At 36.4% G+C, this 22,879-nt stretch overlaps 1 protein-coding gene and 1 long non-coding RNA gene across 4 annotated transcripts in view; one reads left to right on the top strand and one right to left on the bottom strand.

Moving 5' to 3' along the window:
* CFAP43 (cilia and flagella associated protein 43) overlaps window positions 1-22,879 on the bottom strand; it is a 111,538-nt gene that overhangs the window by 74,935 nt on the left and 13,724 nt on the right. For 2 of the 3 annotated variants that reach the window (XM_072805417.1, XM_072805420.1), the window contains exons 4-9: window positions 21,470-21,637; window positions 19,080-19,230; window positions 13,168-13,324; window positions 10,016-10,083; window positions 7,033-7,164; window positions 1,886-2,002 (exon numbers count right to left, since the gene is read on the bottom strand). In XM_072805417.1, the coding sequence (XP_072661518.1) occupies window positions 1,886-2,002; window positions 7,033-7,164; window positions 10,016-10,083; window positions 13,168-13,324; window positions 19,080-19,230; window positions 21,470-21,637 (793 nt within the window). The remainder of the gene's footprint in view (window positions 1-1,885; window positions 2,003-7,032; window positions 7,165-10,015; window positions 10,084-13,167; window positions 13,325-19,079; window positions 19,231-21,469; window positions 21,638-22,879) is intronic. The other variant, XM_072805418.1, reaches the window with a different exon arrangement.
* On the top strand, window positions 1,709-22,665 carry LOC140620919 (uncharacterized). The gene is made up of 3 exons (XR_012020681.1): window positions 1,709-3,213; window positions 20,571-20,656; window positions 22,137-22,665. It is a non-coding gene; the product is annotated as an uncharacterized lncRNA (long non-coding RNA).

The following is a 22,879-nucleotide window of genomic DNA, read 5'->3' as shown; positions in this document are numbered from 1 at the left end:
TTCCAACTTTTGGCAATTTTGAGTAAAGCTGCTATAAAAATTCATGTGCAGGTGTCTGTGTGAGGCATAGATTTTCAACTAATTTAAGTAAATACCAAGAAGCTCAATTGCTGAATCATAAGGTAAGAGTATATTTAGTTTGTGAGAAACTGCCAAACTTCCATAGTAGGCTGTACCACTTTGATTCTTATAGGCGCTGACTAAAGGTTTTGGTTGCTCCATATCAATGCTAGCACTTGATATTGCTAGTGTTTTAGATTTTAGGCATTCTAATATGTGTGTGGTGTCATATCATTGTTTTCATTTGCAATTCGCTAATGATGAATAATGTTGAACATCTTTTCATATACTTATTTGCCATCTGTATATTTTCTGTGGCAACATATTTGATCTTTTGCCCATTTTTATTTTTATTTATTTATTTATTTTACTGGGATTGGTTATTTTCTTATTGTTGAATTTTAAGGGTTGTTTTTCCATTTTGGAAACCAGTCCTTTATCAGATATATGTTTTGCAAAGATTTTTCTCCCAATCTGTGGCTTGTATTTTTTGTCTCTTAGTGGTGTCTTTCCCAGAGTACAAGTTTTTTATTTTAATGATGTCCTACTTACCAATTTTTCCTCTTGTAGATTATGTTTTTGTGTTGTCTCGAGAAAGTCATTGCCAAACCTGAGGCACTTAGATTTTTCTCCTGTGCCATTTTCTAGGAATTTTCTAGTTTTTCATTTTACATTTAGGTCTGTAATTCAATGTGAGCTAATTTTTTTATAAAGGTGTAAGGTCTGTGACTAAATGGTGATGATGGTGATGATGGTGATGATGGTGATGCTGCTGCTGCTGCTGATTCTGCAGGTGGATGTCTAGTTGCTCCTGCAACCATTTGTTGAAAAGACTATCTCTTCTCAATTGAATTGCTTTTGCCTCTTTGACAAAGGTCAGTTAACTATATTTGTGTGGATCTACTTCTAGGTTCTCTATTCTGTTCCATTGTTCTATTTGTCCAGTCTTTTACCAATACCATGCTGTCTTCATTACTGTAGCTTTGTAATAAATTTTGAAATTGGGTAGTATTAGTCCTATACTTTGTTCTTCAATATTATATTTGCAATTCTGAGTGTTTTGCCACTCTGTATACACTTTAGAATCAGTTTATTGATACACACAAAATAACTTGCTAGGATTTTGATTGGAATTGCATTGAATCTATAGGTAAGGTTGGAAAGAACTAACACTTTTACAATATTGAGTCCTGTTTCCAATGTACATGCAATACTTATTTATTTAGATCTTGTATTTCTTTCATTAGTTTTGTAAATTTCTCATATAGATCTTGTACATATTTTGCTAGGACTCCCAAAATCTTAATGGATTCGTTGATCAATCATATAAAAAAATGAAATGTTTCTTGAGATCAATAAAGGTAAGCAATTAAACACCAGGAAAAAGTTTATTTTCTGAATATAGTAGGTGGGTTATTTTTCATAAGTAGATTGAATTTATGTCTTGAGTATGGCCAGTATTTCATTTTTATCCTCAGAGAGTCTGTACCACTCAGAAAGAGGGCAAACACTAATTGTTTAATGAGTTTTGGTAACTCTTTAGCAATGAATGTTGAAAGATCTGGCTTGGAAAACTTGGATGGTGAATATAAACAGGATGGCTCCTAAGATTTCAGTTGCTTTGACTGTTTTCAGATGCTTACTACTATGAAGTCACAATACAATTATGTCATTCTAACTGGAGAGTAGATTTGATGATGGAAGGGATTGGCATTTCTCCCACATCCTCAAGAATACCCTCTGCCTCCTATTTGTGTAAGGTTGCACATGATCTTCCAAAATCTTTTCTTTAAATCCTACTGTGAGATAATAAGATATTCCTTACCATGCAGTATTCATTTCCGGGTGGGATAAAGTCAATTGCCTGAAATTTCCCATCACAAGCCTCTAGAACTTTATCAAAGGTTGGCTCCTCACCAAAAGTGTAAATATAAATAGATCCCTGTTAAATATACAAAAAGAAAGAAAGAAAGAAAGAAAGAAAGAAAGAAAGAAAGAAAGAAGAAATATAATGCAATTATTGTATATGCAGTTCAACAAATATTTATTAAACACCCACTGTGAGCAAGGCACTGTGTGGGAAGAGGTGATGGGAAATTAGAGATTAATTTACCTAAGGCCCTGACTTTGAGGAGCCTAAAATCTGGATGCTTAGTTTTTTTTGTTTATTAATTAATTAATTCATTCATAATTTAAAATAATAAATAGGACTTTCTTCTTCTCTCCAACTCCAATCCTTTGTTTTTTAAGTTATAAAACAGAACAAATATTTTTTCTGACCCCCAAAATAATGTCTATTTATACAAAAAATTAGGAAAATGTGGAAAATCGAAAATTGGTGAAGGTAAATTAAGGCTTAGACCATGGTGGGCACTGGTACAAACTTTTAAATAAGCCTTTGTGGAAATTGTGGAGATGTGGCTACAGCTGTTACTTTATGTTACTTTATGACTTTATGACTTTATGACTTCTTTATCATTCTCAGCTGCCAATTCACCTCTCAAAAAAATGTATCCTTTTAGTTGTGACTCTGCCAAGTAACCATAATATGGTGTGGGCACTTAACTAGCAAAGAAGTCAGCTTTCAACTAACACAAGTTTTTCAGGTTTACTCAAGTTAAAAGTGAATATTTCTGTTCTTGTTTATCTGAAAAAAAAACAACTCTGTAGAGTCTAAATTTGATAGATATTTACTAATTTTACCTTTCATTCATTCCTTCAACAAATATTGAGTGGCTACACTGTGCCAGGCACTGCTCTGGATGCTGAACCTACATCGGAGGACAAAACAGACAACAATTCTCTGCCCTCATGGAGTTTACATTTTGCTGGGGGATTCAGACAATGGACAAGGTGTCTAAATAAGATATACTGTAAGTTAAACAGCAGTGCTTGTAAGAATTAAAAAATAAAGCAGGGAAAGAGGATATGACACGACAAAATAAGAATGTGAACTGAGTATCCAAAAAGGCTTTATGGAAGTGACCTGAAAGACTTGAAGGATGTGGAAGTAGCCCAGTGTCCATCGAAAGATGAATAGATAAAGAATTGTGGTCTATATATACAATGGAATATTCCTCAGCCATTAGAAACAACGAATACTCACCATTTGCTTCAACATGGATGGAACTGGAGGGTATTATGCTGAGTGAAGTAAGTCAATTGGAGAAGGACAAACTTTATATAGTTTCATTCATTTGGGGAATATAAATAATAGTGAAAGGGATTAAAGGGGAAAGGAGAGAAAATGAGTGGGAAATATCAGAGAGGGTGATGAAACATGAGAGACACCTAACTCTGGGAAACGAACAAGGGGAAGTGGAAGGGGAGGTGGGTGGGGGGATGGGATGACTGGATGACGGGCACTGAGGGGGGCACTTGACAGGATGAACACTGGGTGTTATACTGTATGTTGGCAAATTGAACTCCAATAAAAAAATATACCAAAAAAAGAATGATAAAAAAAATAAAAAAAGACTTGAAGGAAATGAGGAAAGAAAGGATTCCTGAGATTCTGTGGGAAGAACATTCCAGACGGAGAGAGCACCTAGTGCAAACACTGTGAGGGAGGAACATGCTCGGTGAGTTAAAGAATACGCCTGATGGCCAGTACGACTGGAGCAGGGCAAACAAGAAGCAGGGTAGGGGGAGATCAGGCCGAATGGTGAGGAGAATCCACATCATGAAGGGAGAGTAAAGCATAGTGAGGATTTTGGCTCTTAGTCAGAATAACATGGGGAATCACTGGAAGGCTCTGAAGAGAAAATGGAAAAGTGTTTCTCACTTTGGCTGCTGTGTTGGGGATACAGTTTATTCTATCATGTACTGAGAAAAGTATATTAAAGGCTTCCATTGAGATAATGACTTTGTTTCTCCTTGTCATTTGTCACATTTTGCTTTATATATTTTAGGACTGTTTATTTAATACCTATATATTTTTAATTTTCATATATTACTAGTGAATTTAACCTTTTATTATTCTTGAAATAAAGTCATTTATCTTTAGTTGTGATTTTTGCCAGAACATTTATTTTGTCTAATATTAATATAGCACCACTGGCTTTCTTTTTTTAATGTTCACATGTTAGAACTTTTTCTGTCTTTTTACTTACTTTTAATTTTTTTAAAATTTATTTATTAGAGAGAGAGAGGCAGAGACACAGGTAGAGGGAGAAGCAGGCTCCATGCAGGGAGCCCGACATGGGAATCGATCCTGGTTCTCCAGGATCAGACCCTGGGCTGAAGGCGGCACTAAACTGCTGAGCCACCTGGGCTACCCTTTCTTTCAATTTTCAATTTACCTTCAATGTTTCTGTATTTTGTATTTTTATTTGCTTTCAATTTTATTGTATACTTATACTTCAGCTGTGTCAGTTGTAAATAGTATATAATTGGGTTTTGCTTTTTTAAAAAAATCCAGTATTGCAACCTTTGCCTTTTAACTATATTTATTATTCTGTTTTACTTTTATTGTAATTACTAATATATTTGAGTTTAAATATTACATTTTAATTTATTCTTCTACTTTCTTACTTGTTTTGTTTTTTTCTCTCTTTTCTAACTTTGTCTTGGGTTGCTTTTTTTTAAACATTTCACTCTCATCTACAGTGTAGAAATTTCATCTACTGTTTCAGTTCTTTTAGTGGTTACCTTAGAACTTATAATAGGCATACTTAATTTATAAACACTACAAGGTTACTTAAAACCTTTACTTTCTGTTTGGGAAAGTAAATAATGAACTTGAAACACTTTCTTCCATTTACTCCGTCCCTTCTAGTTCACATTATTGTTGTCTGGAATTTTAATTCAATGCTATTTTTAAACCCAACCTCACATTATTTTTACTGTTTTATATAGGCAGTGTTCATTTACACTTCTCCACACAGTTACTATTACTATTACTCATTCTTGCAACATAATCCTTCCATCTGGGATCATTTTCCTTCTGTCTGAAATACATTCTTTAGAATTTTCCTAGTAATGGTCTGGGAGCATCTAAAAATGCCTTTTTTCACTCTTATACTGAAAAGTGCTTTCACTGGGTACAGAATTCTATTAGGTGATAGTTACCTTATTTCACTATATCAAGGGTCAGCATACTTCTTCAACAAATGGACAAATAGTAAATATGTTAGGCTTTGGATGTGATCTCTTACAACTACTTAGTGTGAAAGCAGCCATAGATAATACATAAATAATGAGTATGATTGTGTTCCAGTAAAACTTGATTTATAAAAACTAGCAGCAGGCTGGTTGGGGCCTACGCGGCCATAGTTTGCTGATCCCTGCTCTACACAGAAGATAACACTTCACTATTTCTTACTTGCATTATTGCCACAGACAAGTCAGCTGTTAGTCTAATTGAAATTCTTTTGAAATAAACTGTTTTTCTTTCTGATTGCTTTTAAGATTTTCTGTTTTCGGTTTTCAACAGTTTCACTTTGTTAAGTCCAGGTATGGTCACGTTTTTAGTATTCTGCTTGAGAGTGAATAGACCTCTTGAATCTGTAAATTCGTATCTTTAATCAGTTCTGGAAAATATCTCTTTAAATACTGTCTGTGCCCTACTCGCTCTCCTCTCTGGGATTCCAATCAAACATACACTGTATTATTCATGTCTCTTATTTTCCCTTCCATATACCCTCTGCTTTTGAATATCTGGGCTACATTCTATATAACTTCTTTTGATCTATCTCCATTCATTAACTTTCTCCTTGGCTTTGTCCAACCCCATGTCAGACATATTCATTTAATTTTTACTTTTTTAGTATAGTTTCTCTTATAGAAGTTCTATTTCAGTCTTTCTCCCTCCTGTTATGTTACATTTTTTATTGTTTCCTGTCCTCCATAGATATTTTAGGATTGTCATTTATTTGTTATTTATTAAAACATAGTTAGAACAGTGGTTTTTGTTTTTATTTTTTAAGATTTTATTTACTCATTTATTTGACAGAGAGAGCAAAACTAGGCAGAGTAGCAGGCAGAAGGAGAAGGAGAAGGAGACTCTGAGCAGAGAGCCTGATATGGGGCTCAATCCCAGGACCCTAAGATCATGACCTGAACCAAAGGCAAATGCTTAACTGACTGAGTCATCCAGGTGCTCCAGCACAGTTAACTTTGGGTATTTACTTACCAGCAACTGAAATCTTTCTATATTTAAACTTAAGTTTCCTTTAGGCAAAAAATCATTGATCTTTCTTTATAATCCACCTAAAGTCATTGTCTCACAATATAAACTATTGCTAATACTGACTTTTGAGAATCATTCCATTAATTAGGAGTCTTTCTAACAGTATAATAATTGAGGTGGATATTTCATTTTACCTTGTATTTATTCCCCTGCCCTTCTTCTTTTACAGAACCCATATTTTCCTTAGAGAATCATCCATAACTCTAATATCAGTCCATGTTTGGTTGGGTTGACTCTACACAGGGTCCAAGGGTAGGCATGTGACTTAGGTCTTGCCAATGACAGCTTAGAATCCTCCTGGACATAGTAATTGCCACAGAGGTAGAGAGGTGACCCAAGTAAATACAATGAGTCTAAATTCTAGGACATTTTTTTGTGATGTCTTTCCACAATTGTCACCATGAGGGAAGAAATAAAAACTGGAGTTGCAGAAGGCTCTCTTGATACTTCTCAGATGGAGAATCTGCATGGGAAGAATGATAGCAGAGAGGAAACAGAACCAAAATATGGTCACAAAACAAGGCCAGCAGCATCAGAGGAGCCCTTGGATTCAGATTAACTCCTTGCTCTTTTAGTTACATGCACAAAAACAAATAAATGAACAAACAAAACCCTCTTTGTTATTTAGGTCTATTAAATTAGGTATTTTTTTCATTTGTAACCTAAGGAGTTCTGACTTGTAGAGGATCACTTTGCAGCACTATGCCCTTCATTCCTGTAGTGCAATGATAATAATAATAATATTTGAAAATTGTCTATCAGGAAATTGTCATCTAGCATACCTTGTCTGTTTGAATCAGCAACATTTGGCAATTTGGAGAAAACCTCATATGTTCCACGGGCTCTTCAACATCAAGGAAAGTCTCTATTTTGTAAGTTGAATCTTTAATAATAAAAGAATACACAAAGCCATCCTAGAGGCCAAAAACAATGATATAAACACAGAAAATCAGTCTCAGTCAGTACAGAATATCCATGTCAAATGACTAAGACTTATTGACTATCAACCACAGTTTATTTTTGGAATCATCATCAATGTTTACATTATCTAGAATGCCCTGTCTTATCTTTATTTAAGCAACATTTAACCACCCTTCCTGGTCAAGTTTCAATTTTATCTCTTTTGTGACACAAAATTTTGTGACCTAAAATTTTACTGATATCTCCTTTCTTTGAACTTCTCTAGCATCTATCTTTTTTTTTCAAGTAAGATCGTCTTTAATAAAGTTGGAATTTTGTTTTATTAGCTTCAAAGGTAGAATTTAGTGATTCATCAGCATATAACACCCAGTGCTCAGCCCATCAAGTACCCTCCTTAATGCCCATCACCCAGTTATCCCTCCCCCCTACCCACCTCCCCTCCAGCAAGGGGACTTCATTTCCTAGACTTCAGGGTCTCTTACAATTTGCCTTCCTCTCAACTTTCATCCAATTTTATTTTTCCTTCCCTTCCCCTATGTTCACCTGTTTCATTTCTTAAATTCCACCAATGAATGAAATCATATGGTATTTGTCTTTCTCTGACTAATTTTGCTTAGCATAATACCCTCTAGTTCCATCCATCTAGCATCTATCTTTTTACCACTTTCTTCATTATTAGGAGATAGGGCAAATGAAGCAGTTCATTATGTGGTTTGCATATAGCAGTCTCCTTACTTCAAGGAACACTAGCCTTAATGTGTTAATCGTTACTATGTGCGTTTCTTTAACCATTATTATGTGCATTTATTTTCTCCCTAAATACCCAAAGGTAGGAAGTGTGCTGTTTATTTCCTTTAATCTTCCTATCGCATTTCTCACCCTGCTAGAAACAGTAAAAATCAGTTGGTTGGTTGGTTGGCTGTAAACAGACTTAGGTTCATTTATTCTCAAGAGGAATTTGAGTTATATTCACAGTAGTGAGGAGGCTTTGGGCAAATTAATCCATCATTTCTAGATTAGATCTCACTATCAAGTATATACATTAGTGAGATGGCTGAGTTCACATATTTGGGAACTGAGGGACAAAACATGCAAGGTGCTTTCTCCAAACTCATCATCATTCTCCATCTCTCATGGAGTAGATGCTCCAACTATTCCTATAAACTATTTGTTTAGTTTTTTAAATTTTATTTTTAAAGTAATCTCCACACCCAATGTGGGGCTTGAACTCACAACACCAATAGCAAGAGTCACGTGCTTTACCAATTGAGTCAGCCAAGAGTCTCTAAACTAGGCTTTAAAAAATGCTAAAAAAAAAAAAAAAATGCCAAGGGTGAGGGGCGCCTATGGGGTCAATTGGTGAGGCATCGGACTTTTTATTTCAGCTCAGATCATGGTCTTGGAGTTATGGGATCAAGACCTGCATTGGGTTCTGCGCAGAGGATAGGGCCAGCTTAAGATTCTCTCTCCTCCCTCTGCCCCTCCCTGCTTGTGCTTTCTCTGAAAAAAATAAAAATAAAAGTAAAAAATGCCTAGGGTGGTTTTGAGAAGGACAAGAGTCATAAGAGGTCATTAATGCAGACTAAATGTAGGAAGTGGAGCACTGGGAGGGGGTGCAAGGATAATAGTCTGTTGCAAGTCTGCAGGGGAGGGGAATGGATCACCAGCTGAATGTAGGTTTATGAGCTCAAGATTGCTTCTCCTTGATGGAGCTACATCTCTTGTCATCACGGCCTAACTGCTCTCAGGGTCCTGGAAATGCGATCTGTGGCAATGGAAGAGACAAAGCTAATAGAGGTCTTGGGCCATCTACCAGTAGATCTCAGATTTTAGTGTAAGTCAGCTCTGAACTTTAGCACTGATTCCAACACTGTGAAAAGCACTGCAGTCTGACCCCTTTTCATACTTAACTGAGGCTGTATACTCTAATAAATGAGAGCAAAGACTTTGGAGTTTGACACACCTAGGTTCAAGTCTCAGCAACTCCATTTACTGGCTACCAACGCTGTAAGGCTTGGCTCCTTCCTTTGTATAAGGAGGTTATTAATAATTCCTACTTGATAGCATCATTATGAGAACCAATAGGATAATACAAGCAAAGGACGTAGCATGGTGCCTGGCACAAAGTAAGTGCCAAGTAAATGAAGGCCATTAATGCTAATTCTAATATGAACAATAATAGTATAATACATGTAAGCTAAATGACATGTACAAGAAGCTAGGCTGAAGCTTAGACAAAAGGTTCCATTTGTGTCTGACAACCTAATGTATTTAGTATACAAAAAGGCATGAAGTTGGGTGACAGATATTAGGTGTTCTAGGGGGCTTGTAGTTTTTATTTTTGTAATGATTTAATTTATTTATTTGAGAGAGAGAGAGCACAGAGGGAGAGGGAGAGGGAGAAGCAGATTCCTCACTGAGCAGAAAGCCTGATGTGAGACTCAATCCCAAGATCCTGAGATCATTACCTAAACTGAAGGCAGATGCTTAACTGACAGCCACCCGGGCACCCTAGGCCTGGAGTTTTTAATTCTATTTTTGATTATTTGCAATAGTCTAGATATATGGCAGCCCATTACACTGTTGTCTCTACTTTCATATACATTTGAAAAATTTTCACATAAAAAGTTTCTTAATAGCATCCAAAAAGGAAACAATTTTATTTTTTATTATTTATTTATTTTTTAAAAAGGAAACAATTTTAGTTAATAATCTGATAGAACCTGACATCCCAAATTATGACTCATAATAATAAGTAGCAGCAAGTGAAAATTGTATACATTCTTTTTTTTGAAACTGTATATATTCTTGACAACAATTAATTTTGAAGAAAAAAATAATTACAATTCCAGAAATCAGCACGCCTCCCTTCTGATATGCCATGGTGACTGGACTGATAAGGTTTCTTCTCTCTTTTGGAAAAGAAAAACAAGATAAAACAGGTGGCACATAACTAAAAGTGCAATATAAAGTAATTAATCTCATTTGCTTTCCTAGGACTATTCATTTTTTTGTAATCCTTTCTAAAAATCAACTTCCTATCACAATATGTGGTATGATGCCTTCCAAACAATGAATAATAAAAGCTGCTCAGCATTGACTACTAATGTAAATCACATGAGTTTCTTTTTAAAGTTCTGTATCATCATATCTGTGGAACTAACATTGTAGAATTATATAGCAAATATATTTTCTTATTTTAGAAAAGCATTGTCAGAGATTTTAAGATGACAGGAAAAAATAAATAAACCCAAACCTAATTTATTATCAAGCTTCATACTTAAGATTTGTACATTTTATGGTATGTAAATTCAAACTTCAGTAAATAAAGTAGATTAAAAAAGTGAAAAGAAAAAATATTCTATAAGAATAATTGTTATGAATAAAATATTGTCCATGGGGGAAAAGAACAAAAGTAAATTACCTTTTATGTAGACAAACCATGAGAACTATACAATCTAAAACTAAGAGAGGATTCATCAAATTATTTGTTTACTATATACTACGTGCTTGGCATTTTGCCACATGATAAGAAGCATACTGTCCTTTCCTTCAAACTATTCACTTCCCAACAGTTCCTTCTTTTCCAATACAAATACCACTAGAGTCCAGGTTCTTATCACTCAAGGCCTAGTCTAGGTGCCTGATGCTTTTGGTACCTGCTTCTAGTATCATCCTTTTTTGGATGATGACTAAATTAATATCCCCATGCACAATTCCAGTTGGGGTACATCCCCATTCAGGAGTTTTTGATGTCTGTCCACTGTCAGCTGAATTAAGTAGAAGTACCTTAGCTGGACATTCAAGGTCAGACATGATATATATGTCCCTTTGTTCCCCACTAGCCCCATGTAACACTCAATGCTCCAGACAGACTGGTCCATTTCTTGTATCTCAATCCTCCCCAGTTTTTCTTGTCCACAGATATCATTGCCCAAAACTCCATCTACGCTTATCTATCTGTGAACCCATCCTGCAAGGTCCATTTCAAATGCAACCTTCAAAATGACTTAACTTGGCCTGTTTCCCTCATTTGAATTCCCATAGCACTTTGTTAAGTTTCTCTTTAATGAAATTATCTAATCCACCTGGCTATAATTATCTACTTGTTTAATTCTCTTTAATAAAATATAAATCCCTCAAGGGTGGAAATTATAAGATCGTATATTTGCCATTTATGTCACCTCTGAGGCACCTTGCTTAGTGTCTTCCACATTGTAGACATTAGACAAATATTTATATGAAAGTATGTATACTATACTATGAAAATTATTAGGAATAGTATACAGGAAGGAAATAGTAAACAATATAAGATTATACATGATTAAGTCCTAAATTGTGTATAACATTACAGATGTGACAGAAGTTTGGACATGAGAAACATTGCTTTAGAATTCATTTTACAAAGACATACAGGTGTTAAACTTTGGAGCCAAATGATGAGTAAAACACAGTTCTTGACTTCAGAAAATTGATACCTGATGGGAAAGACAGACATGCACACAGGACATTGTAAAAGCACAGGATGAGTCTCTAACAAGGGAGTGAGTCTGATAGAATCCCTAAGGTTGTGGTGGAGACAGGGAAGGCTCCACAGAGGATGATCTCACTAGGTAAACAAGGAAGAGAAGGACAGCCTAGACAAAGATAACTACAAATGCCAGCAGGTAGAATTTGGAGACAGCACAGGAACAATGAGAACTTCTCTAAGGCTTGTGCGGGAGGAGCAGGAACTGGGAAGGCAGGCCACAAAAGAGGTTTACCTTTTAGAGAGCTTTGGGATGGTACTGTGGATACTAGATTAGAGAAAACTTAACCTGGAGGGTAGAGGGACAGTAAAAGGAAGGCAGGGCTGGAGCAGGAAAAGTCAAACTTAATGGCCTCAATGATGTCTGAACCAGAGAAATAGGAGCAGGAATAGATGAGAGGCACTGCCCTGGGGGAAACTTGTAGGAGGTGGTATTTAGCTGGAAACTTAAGGATTCAGAGAGTATATTGGCAAAGGAGTGAGCTAGGAGACAGGTTTGTGAAATGACAAGAAGAAATGACTGGCTAGATCAGAAAACTCATCCTGGTGGGTAGAAGGAAATAATGTCAGTGGAGCAGGTAGGATCAGATCAGAAAGGGCTTGGAACCAAGGCAGAACAGTCCTTGAATTGCATGTTGAAGTGGTCTTTAAGAAGGACGGTTTGACAGGGATGAGACACCTGGTTTGGGTTAGCTGTTGGTTAAGGTCAATGAAGTGAGTGCTAAGGTTGCTGCAGAAATCAAGATGTGAAATACTAAGACAAACTGGAATGCAGAGTACATTGGACAGATTGGGGAGCTGGTGCTGGTGAGGCTCTCTTCTCAAAAGGTCTACACCTAGCCCCTAATGAGTGGACATTAGCTTCTGTGACAAAGCCCAACCCTGGCCACAGTTGATGGGACCAGGAATGGACAGAAGATCTAAGAACAGATCACATTCTCTTAGAAATTCTATACAAGGAACACAAACGTAATTTTCAAGATGGCAGTTAAACTTAAAAGAGGTCAATGTGAAAGAAGGCCTTGAGAGAGTAGAGGGCAGGAAAGGGCATAATTTGCTTAAATTAAACAGAACAGGCATATATATAGGAAAGGATACAGCTAAGAACTTGGATCTGAAGTCCTATTGCCTGAGTTCAGGTGTCAACTCCACAATTTATTAGTTATGTGAGCTTGGGAATCAATGCTTCCATTTTTTCATCTGTCTCATGGCAATGAAAATGTATCTCTTTATAAAGTGTTTGAAGGGTTACAGGAAATATATCATGTGGAATATAGCAGAATGCCTAAAGCATAGACTAGTCAATAAACACTAGCTATGAGGAACACCCACGGGACCTGGGAACTATGGGATAAAAGAAAAGAATCAAAGATGTTCCCCAAAATAGGGAACAAACATCTATCTTCAAGTGTGAAACCATCACCAATGGCTATACTTCTGGGAATAATGAAATAAAGCAGTTTCTCACCCTTTGCTACTGTGTCTTCTATCTTAAGTACAGTCACTTTCAAGGTTTCTCCATTAATCATTAAAAGATGACCTTCTTCACAGCCAACATATAGGTCACTTGTTGGAGTCCAGCAATGTATAGATGGGTGAAGCGAAGGATATAGATCATCTTTAGGCTTTAGGGAAAGATGAAAAACTTTGTGTTATGAGAGCATTAATGGCTTAAGAGCCAGAGAAATACCCAATAAATAACTTCCAGAAAGAGGGCGGCCCAGATGGCTCAGAGGTTTAGCACCGCTTTCTGCCCAGGGCGTGATCCTGGAGACCCGGGATCAAGTCCCACGTCGGGCTCCCTGCGTGGAGCCTGCTTCTCCCTCTGCCTGTGTCTCTGCCTATCTGTGTGTGTGTCTCTCATGAATAAATAAAATCTTTAAAAAAAAAACTTCCAGAAAGAAACATGAATATAGGCTTATTACATTCATTGGTCCTGCCATTTGCCAAGAGCTAAGTGAACTTATCCTTCCTTGCTCCATTTGTCTATATTTTAATTCAGTAAGAATATATAAGATGGTCTTGCCAACACATTTGGAGTTCTAGTGTTACAGGTTTTCATGAAAATTTTGAGTAGTAACTTCTACACTGTTCCTTGGTAGACTTCTTTGATATCTTGAATCTAAGAAAGTCATTATCTAGCTAAAAATCACTCTTTTTGAGGAAATCTTTCATCAACGTTCATCCTCCTGATTCTGCAGTGGAGGACGGGTATGATTTTCCTGGAGTGGCTAAGGAGAGGTTGGCCTAGATCTTTTGCTTAGTTAGCTTTTGTGGGAAATGAGAAGAGGACACTTGACTGGTTCTGGAGGCCTCTCTAATTTGGTTCATGAAATATCCTATGTGATTTTGATACCATGGAAAACTCAAAGAGAATTTACAAAATCTATGGAATGTACCTAAAGGAAAAGTTGGCTTTGGGGAGTAAAAATAACATGGACAAGGATATAAGGCAAACTTTTCTTATAAAGGAAGAGACAGTGAATATCTAGGCTTTATGGACTCATAGGTCTCTGTCTCATATCCCTATTATTTTTTTAAACATCCCTTTAAAAAGTGTAAGAGAACATTTTTAGCTTGGAGCCAAACAAAACTTGTCATGGCTTGTTGATCTCTGCCTTAGATGGTAATACCTCAGTGGTATGGCCCTTGCAGCCTTAAATACTCATGTCTGGCAGGGGAGAGCTATCTTTATCAGCATGGGGCAGTTCTCCTTATAAGTATAGGCCTACCTGCTCTCCTTCCTGGGGGTCAAGGCAGCTGTGGCAGCTTTTTAGGGCATATGCTTCCCCTCAGCATTGATTAAAATGTGGCATTCAGGATACTGTCATAACAGTACTCCTTTTTTTCTATTTAAACAAATCAAACATACTAGTTTACACACTTATTTATTTGAGGACGTAACATTTAGTACTACCTGTGCTTTGTGTTATGCTATAGCATTAATTAGAATTGCATTAGTTATAACACAATACTTTTGTTTTCTTTAGGATTGTTACACCTATTGGAACAGAAAACATTTTTTTAATAAGCTATTGGCCAAATTAATAGGATTTTTAAATTCCTTGAGGACTCCATGTTTATTTCATTCTTTCATTCACCTTTTCATTCATCTAACAAATATTTATTGGATGCTTATTAAGACATTCCAGGTACCGTTCTAGGTATAGGGATGTAGCAGTGAACAAAATAGACAAAACAATCCCTGGCCTCACAGGGTTAACGTCCTGGTGAGGGGAAACAGAATAAAAATAAGTTAAGAAGTTAAATATCTAGAATATTATATGTTGAAAAGCACTGTGGAGAAAAAGAAAGCAGAATCTGGAAGAGGTTCCACAGTTGGGGAATACCATAAACCTATATAGTTATTTTTCCATTAAAACAGTAAATAGGGACTCCTGGGTGGCTCAATCAGTTGGGGATCTGCCTTTAGCTCAGGTCATGATCTCAGGGTCCTGAGAGAGAGGCCCACATTTGACTCCCTGTTCAGCTTGGAGCTTCCTTCTCCCTCTCCTCCTTTCTCACTATCTCTGTCTTTGTCTCTCAAATAAATAAAAATCTAAAAAACAAACAACAACAACAAAAAAACCTCCTCAATATATGTAAGCCACCCTTCTGATAATTACTCAATTATTTGAATAATGTATTATGTACTGTCCTTTTAATTAGGACTGGTTTGTTCAAGGTAAAGCAGGTGTGGTACTATCAAAGTAACTATTTCTACTAGATTCTCAACAGATCTAACTTTGTTATGTAATTGATGTTTAAACAAATATTTATCAGATGCTGGTTATATACCAGGTATTGTACCAGGTCCCAAGGGATCCCTCTTCTCAATAGGATGGTCATTTGTTGAGGGAAGAAGACTTATCAACCAATATCAGAATCAGAAAACATGGGAAGTTATAGCAGAGGGGTGTTTAAATATTATGGGAGCACTGATGATAAGAAAGCACTTGGTTCCTCTTGGTGGAATGAAGGAAGTGTGAAGAGAGAATTATCATTTAGAATGGACCAGGAAATATGATTAAGGCAAAAATCATACATAGCAAAAGTCACCATGATGATTCTTTAAAAGGACATATTGACTTTGGTCAATGATTGATCTATTTCAGGCCCTGATAGCCTTGGATTGTTAGAAAATAAATACTTGATTAATACTCTGGCCACCCTATGGGCCAAAAGGTGGGGGCAAAACCACCTGAAAGGATTAAACTGCTGCTGATTGATGACATTTTTGTGCTATCTAATTGAGATTTGACTCACAGGGAAGAGTTTATTCACTGAATGCCATTATTTAATCACCATTATTTAAAAGTTTCTTGGGTTGTATTGATGACATCTAACCTTAGGCTATCTATCACAAAGGGACAGATTCTTACCTGTTATGGCAATGGGCTCAAAAATCTTAAAAAAAAAAAAAAACACATACATCTGGTTCTCACACCAGCGGATCTATGTGTATGCAACAGATGGTGAAGATTTAAAACTTTAAATTTTCTGGCTTTATTATGTTAAACTAGTACTGTGTGTGACTTTTGTTACTTTAAGATAAACCTGGGCTTATTTTTCTATTACTCTCTTTCATCAATAAATATGTTTTGTGCCATTTAAAAATGAATTTAAGGGGACACCTAGGTGGCTCGGCAGTTTGGCGCCTGCCTTTGGCCCAGGGCCTGATCCTGGAGGCCCAGGATAGAGTCCCTCGTTGGGCTCCTTCCGTGGAGCCTGCTTCTCTCTCTCTCTGCTTCTCTCTCTGTCTGTGTCTCTGCCTCCCTCTTGGTATCTCTCATGAATAAATAAATAAAATCTTTGTAAAAAATTAAAAATAATAAAAATGAATGTAATACTATATGGATTATGTGAGCAGAAACCGTAATTTTTAATTCTAAAAATTCTAAAAATTTTAAATGAAAAATGTGCCAGTAGTGTTTAAAAATATTTGTTAGCACCACCTCATTGTTCATCTCTCTGGAGTCATAAATCAAACATTTTGATCACTTGAAGACTGAACATGAAAAACTGAACTTAATATTGCTTTAGAAAATGTAAGCATCTAAATATGTTTCAGCATAGTTCAGTTTACAAGCTGAATTCCTATTTAGTGACTTCTGTTAAAAAAAAAAAGGGGGTAGATGGAAAAAGAACATTGGACACTTGAGATAAAATTCATTATCTTGGATCCAATTTCTGCCCAGATAACATCTGCCTTTGATTGCTCCCCTTTGACTGCTGGATACTGTTTCTCAGGCCTAAAATAAGTTGTGTAATGTGATGCTGGCCTATTTAGAGGCCTATAATGTGTTTATAGTGTTAGCTATAAGAGACATAATGGGAGTATTTATTGTTTGTAATTTTATAAAAGTCCACAGCTTGTCAATTTATAAGACTCATATAGATCAGTTCATTACTAATTTCTTTGCCATTGGTTGGTACCCAGGTCACAAGAAATGTCATTCAAATGAAGGAATAGAATCAAGACCTTTGAGATCTATTTTTGGTTATGCTTTCACCCATTGTACAGACATAATTACTGTTTTAGTCATTTTTCTCACCTTACTTATCTATCAGATGAAAAATAAATATTGGAAAAATTAATTTCTAGTATAAATGTGAAGCATATGGCTTTATGAACATTCCCTGTGTGACTTTTAAAATGTAGAACTTTAGTGTTAAATTTGTTTTCAGAAAAAGGTTAAAATGCACTGAGTACACAAGTCCTAAGAAACAAAGATTTCTGTTTATTATGAGCATTTTAAAAAATGGTGACTCCACATTCAAGTAAAGAAGGCATTTCAAAGCATTTTTGAAATGACAAAGAGAGATGCCTGAATTTTATGTATTTTATGTAGGGTTCATCCTGTTGATGCAAAATGTGAAAGATGAGTGCTCCTACAGAAATTTGCTACGGAAGAAGATTCCAGATAGTTGAAAATACGGGTTCCTAGGCATCAAATACTAAACACAGAAACTTTTTTTCAAGCTGTAAAGCCTGATGGCTGATCTATTTGTATTTACTTTGCTGCCCCATTGTGGCTAAGTGTGGTTGTATTTCTCAGGTTAGGATTTGTGCTATTAAAAGGAATTGGTCATCTTCTGTATTTAAAAAATGAATAATCATCCTTTAGAGGAGATACTAAGAGCATACACATCCTTTTCTCTTGCTTCCCAGAGACTTTTAATAAACCAATTACCATATTAAATTATTTTTAACATCTATAGCTTAATTCTCTGGTCAAAAACATTTGGGAGCTACTACTTCCTTTATCCTTGGCCTAGAGCTTGAACACAAACATTAGCATACTATAAATTCCAGAGGCTTAGCAGAATCAAGCTCCTCATCTTCACTCATGTGCTGTCTCTGCTCCCTGCCTATCCCTTGACCTGCACCTGCACCCCAGTCTCCTCATTTACTGTGTTGCAGCCACCACAGATTTTCTTTCTTCAAAAACACTGATTTATCTTCTTTCCCCCAGGGCCTTTGCACATACAGCACCCTTGCCTGAACACTCTTGACCCTGTTTGTACCACTTGAGCCTCCTTGTCCTTCAAATCTCAGGATGAGTGTTGTCTTCCCAGTGGCCTTCCTTGACCAGCATATGTTAATCTCTTCCTCACTTCCATCCCCCTCCTATTTATCCCATTATAATAATTATTGCATTTTTCAATGATTTAATGTATTTCCCTACTTTTGTTGTTGTTGCTGTCTCCCTGATAGAATGTAAGCTCTAAGGGTAGGGATTATGCCTGGTTGGTGATCATATGATCCCACCGCCTAAAACAGTGCCTGTTACATAGAAGGAGCTTGATAAATATGTGAATGAATGAGTGTGTAGCTGTTAACAAACTCCCTTTTGTAGTTTTCTTCCACTATTTTCCAGGGCCTTGATCTTCTCGCTTGGATTTGTTCCTACTTCTGTGTCCCTTGTCAGAGTCTTTTTCTAATTCCTGATTCTTGACAAATCAGTTTCCTCTCTGGCTCTCTTCCCTGATACCCTCTCTCCTCTATCATCCTTCCCCCACTCCAGTGCTCCACTAACCTCCCTGTGGTAATGACTCTGACATCAGTGTCTCCAGCCCTACCTTCTCTATCCTAGTAATAGTTCCGCTTGCCCAGCTTCCACCTGGTGTCTATTGCTGGATGTCTTCCCAGCACCCCAAATCCAATATGTCCAAAACTGAAATCAGGTCTGGGCTCCTTGTTCCTCTTATCAGTACCATCTTCCCAGTCAACCAAACTGGAAACTCCAGAGCCTTCATTTCTTGTAGTCTCCAAGGCCAATCTGTATTGAAAACAGGATGATCCTCTCTGTCCTGCATGTCTCATGGGATGACTATGAGAATCAAATAAGCAAACAGGAAGAGGTGCCAGGTAATTACCCTGAAAGTTTCTGCCTCCTCTCCTACTAGCCCAGCAATGGCTGACAGCGGGAGTATAGGTCCATAGATAAGATCCTTGGCCAATGAGGTGGGGAAAATGACATCTGTTTCATTAAAGAATGAGCCATCTTCCATAGGTAGTTTTACTGACCTTCAGAAAAAAAGAGAAGTCAGAATAATGAGATTAACAAAGACTGGTCACTGATATAACCACTATACATTGGTGATAAACAAGGTGAGGAGGTATTGTAACGTGTAAAAAACAAACAAGCAAACCAGATAAACACCAAGTAGTAGATTTAAGAATATATATCACAAAAGAAAAATAATGTAGTTATAAATTAATATACAGGAGTTTTCAAAAACTTTTCAAAGTTAATATCTAAAGTGGGAATTATATACATTTGAACATTGGTGGGACTGGGCAAATGAGCAGCAGCTGGGCAAATGAGCTGCAGCTGAGTCGCAGGGGACTGTGGCAAATGGGAAAGTGTGTTCCCTCCTAAAGGAGTAGGTGTCATTCAATTCCAGCCAAGAGGGTTTGTTGAGAATTCTGGTTTCAAAATTTCAAGAGATTATCATAATCTGGATATTTATGAGAAATCTCTCAACGTATTAAATGTTGGCAATTAATTCAAATAAAAATCAATGTGATTCAAAATAAACATATAGATCTTCCTCAATTTATGATGGAGCTATGTTCCAATAAACCCATCATAAGTTGAAAATACCCTAAGTAAAAATGCATTTAATACTCCTAACCTACTGAACATCATAGCTTAGCCTCACCTACTGTAAGTATGCTCAGAACACTTACATTAGTTGGGCAAACTACATTAGTTGCCAACTTACAGTTGGCCCCAATCATCTAACACAAAGCCAATACATTTTAAAATAAAGTGGTGAATATCTCAAGTAGTTTATTGAATACTATAATGAAGGTAAAAAACAAGACTGGTTGTAAGGGTACAGAATGGTTGTCAGAGGATAGGCTGTTTATCCTCATGATCATGTGGCTGACTGGAAACTGCAGCTGCCACTGCTTAGCATCACAGGAGAGTATAGGAACACATATCTTTAGCCTGGGCAAAGGCCAAAACCCAGTTTGAAATACAGTTTCTACTAAATGTGTATCACTTTGGCATCATCCTAAAGTCGAAAAATCTCAAGTGGAACCAATCTAAGTCAAGGACCATCTGTATATGTAGCTACCTTTGCAATCTCTAATATCAAGAATTCATTTTCAAATCTACCCTATGTCTTTTTAACCCATAATATGGTTTAAAAGGGGTGTGTGAAGAATTCATGGCTTTATGCATTAAATTCAAAATTTCCTTGGTTATGTTTTATGCATGATAAATAATTTTGAAAAATTATCATGTAAAAACAGTATCTACTAGTCAAATATAAGACTTGAGTGTTTTCTAATCCTGCTTGCTTTCTGAACCAGGACAATCCACTCACCTTGTCTCTCACTTTATTTGCTTATAGAAAAATCACAACTCAACATTCAGAACTAGAGGAGAATATTCAAAGCAAGCAAAAGGAGAATGCTGGGATAAATTACTGCCTACCTGGTAAGAATTTGATAGAGACATTACTCATTTATGAACATCTCTGCCTAGAGACAGATTTGACTATTCGGTTCTTATAAAAATGAAATCGAGACACAAGGAGTACTGAACAGAAAGAGGTATCTTTCTTTAGGGTTCTGCATTTAGACATTTTTCTTAAGAAGGCAACTTTTCAAAAATTTCAATTTCAAGGATACACATGTCCAATATCAACTTAGTCTTTGGCTTTGGGGAATATACTGAGAATAGTCCATTCAGATGCACCTTGAGCATTTGAACTCTCCTTAACAAAGGCACCATTATTATTAATCACCAGGACATTGGTCATAAAATTTCTTTTTGACCTAGTTCTATTTAAACAGGTAACTCATGACCTCACTATATGGACTGCCCTTCTGTTTGTAGATTATGTGTCTGAAGGCAAAATCTATGTTTTACATATCTAAAAGTTTCTTATTTTTTATGTTCTAGTTAGGCATCAAAGTAATAGGAGCAAAAATTCATAACCATCCTTTTTATAAATAAGCATGTTTTGGAATACTAAGAGCAAATCAAATTCGGTAAATTAGACCATGTTGGGAAAAGCTCAAGGAAGACTTGATATTTAAAAGAAACTCATTGAGAAATCAAGTCATAAAGAATCCTTTCAAAATGCAAGCAATCACTCCAAGGTAATTAGATACGTAGAAAGATGTTATAATTTAAGATGTTTAATATGTACATATAAAGCCAGTTAATTCATCAAATTGATGCAATCACATTACATGAATGCAAACTAAGACCACTACTTGGCTGTGTAGTCACTAAGTCTCTTACTTTGCTTTGAGATAATGCTCCTGGTTACTTCTTTCAATGGTCCACACAGTCACTGCACTTGGACTTGATAAGCACAGCTGGTGCCAGTTCATAGGGTTAAAGGTCATCTGGCTTACATCCGTACCAGGTTGTGACTTCTTGCACAAAATGACACTTGATTCCCAGTTCCTTAGAGGGTAATTGTGTTTTGTAAAAAAATAATTCATTTGAATTTCGCATCTTGAGAACATTTATCTAATTATTTGAAAACAATTCACATAAATTTGAGCCTTAATTCGTGATACAATTTATTTAATCCATGATATTAATATCAAATTAATAACTATGCTTATCATTATACTGTACCCTTCTAAGCAAAATAACTATGTGTTTTAAAGACATTACTCTCTCATTTGCTATCGAGGCTATTTTATCCTCCTGGTTAAATTTGAGTTTAACTCATCCAAACCTAGAAAGTGGAATATATCATCACACTTGCTGAAAAACAATTGTCTAAGTTTCAATATGCTAAATATGAATAATCCATATTAATCTGTATGTACTATACACATTGATACCAATTAATCATTTACTGAGTTCTAAAAATCATAGTACTAGTACTTTTTAATTTAATTTTATGATTTATTTATTTATTTATTTATTTATTTATTTATTTATTTATTTTTAGAGACAGCATGTGTGAACAAGGGCAGAGGAAGAGGGAGAATCACAGCAGACTCCATACTCTGTGCAGAGCCTGACATGGGGTTGAATCTCATGACCTGAGCTGAAACCAAGAGTCAGACTCCTAACCCAAGAGTCACCCAGGTGCCCTTAAAATCAAAGTACCAGTACTTTAAAATATTTCATTCATTTACCCATTTGAGAGAATATCCCGAATCCTTACCATGGGTAAAGTCTTTTGCTAGATGAAATGGGAGGAAAAAATAAATGAGCTAACTCCTCCTCCAGGAGCCAGCATTCCATTCAGACTTGAGACTGGGAAACTGGAATTAGTATCTACCAAGCTCGCTCTGCCTTTTGGCACCCTTGTGCTCTCACTTCCTTCCACCTCTATCACAAATGTCCAGTCCTTCATGTCAGCCATTCTATTACTGGTATCATGGGTTCCCTGGATCTTTGGACTTTCTGCTTCAGATGCCTGGTCAAACCATCAACCCTGGATGGATACAACTGAAAGCCCAGGCTGCTACGGACATAGGGATAAAGATCATAGGACTATGTGTGTCCATGACATAATTTTGTGGTTACTACCCCACTGGACCCTCAATACAACCTCTAATCCTGCTGTGTTTCTCTGGTCTGTTCTCTCTCCATTCTCTAAAGCAGCCATTTTTAATATTTTCCCCTCTCCTGAAGCCTCTAACCACTCCAGCTCCTTCTTCCTCTCAGTGAAAAGACTTCCATGAA

This window comes from Canis lupus, chromosome 29 (assembly GCF_048164855.1).
Source record: "Canis lupus baileyi chromosome 29, mCanLup2.hap1, whole genome shotgun sequence".
Taxonomy (NCBI): Eukaryota; Metazoa; Chordata; class Mammalia; order Carnivora; family Canidae; genus Canis; species Canis lupus.
Note: the sequence above shows the minus strand (reverse complement) of the source record. Positions and strands in the feature narration are given on the sequence as shown.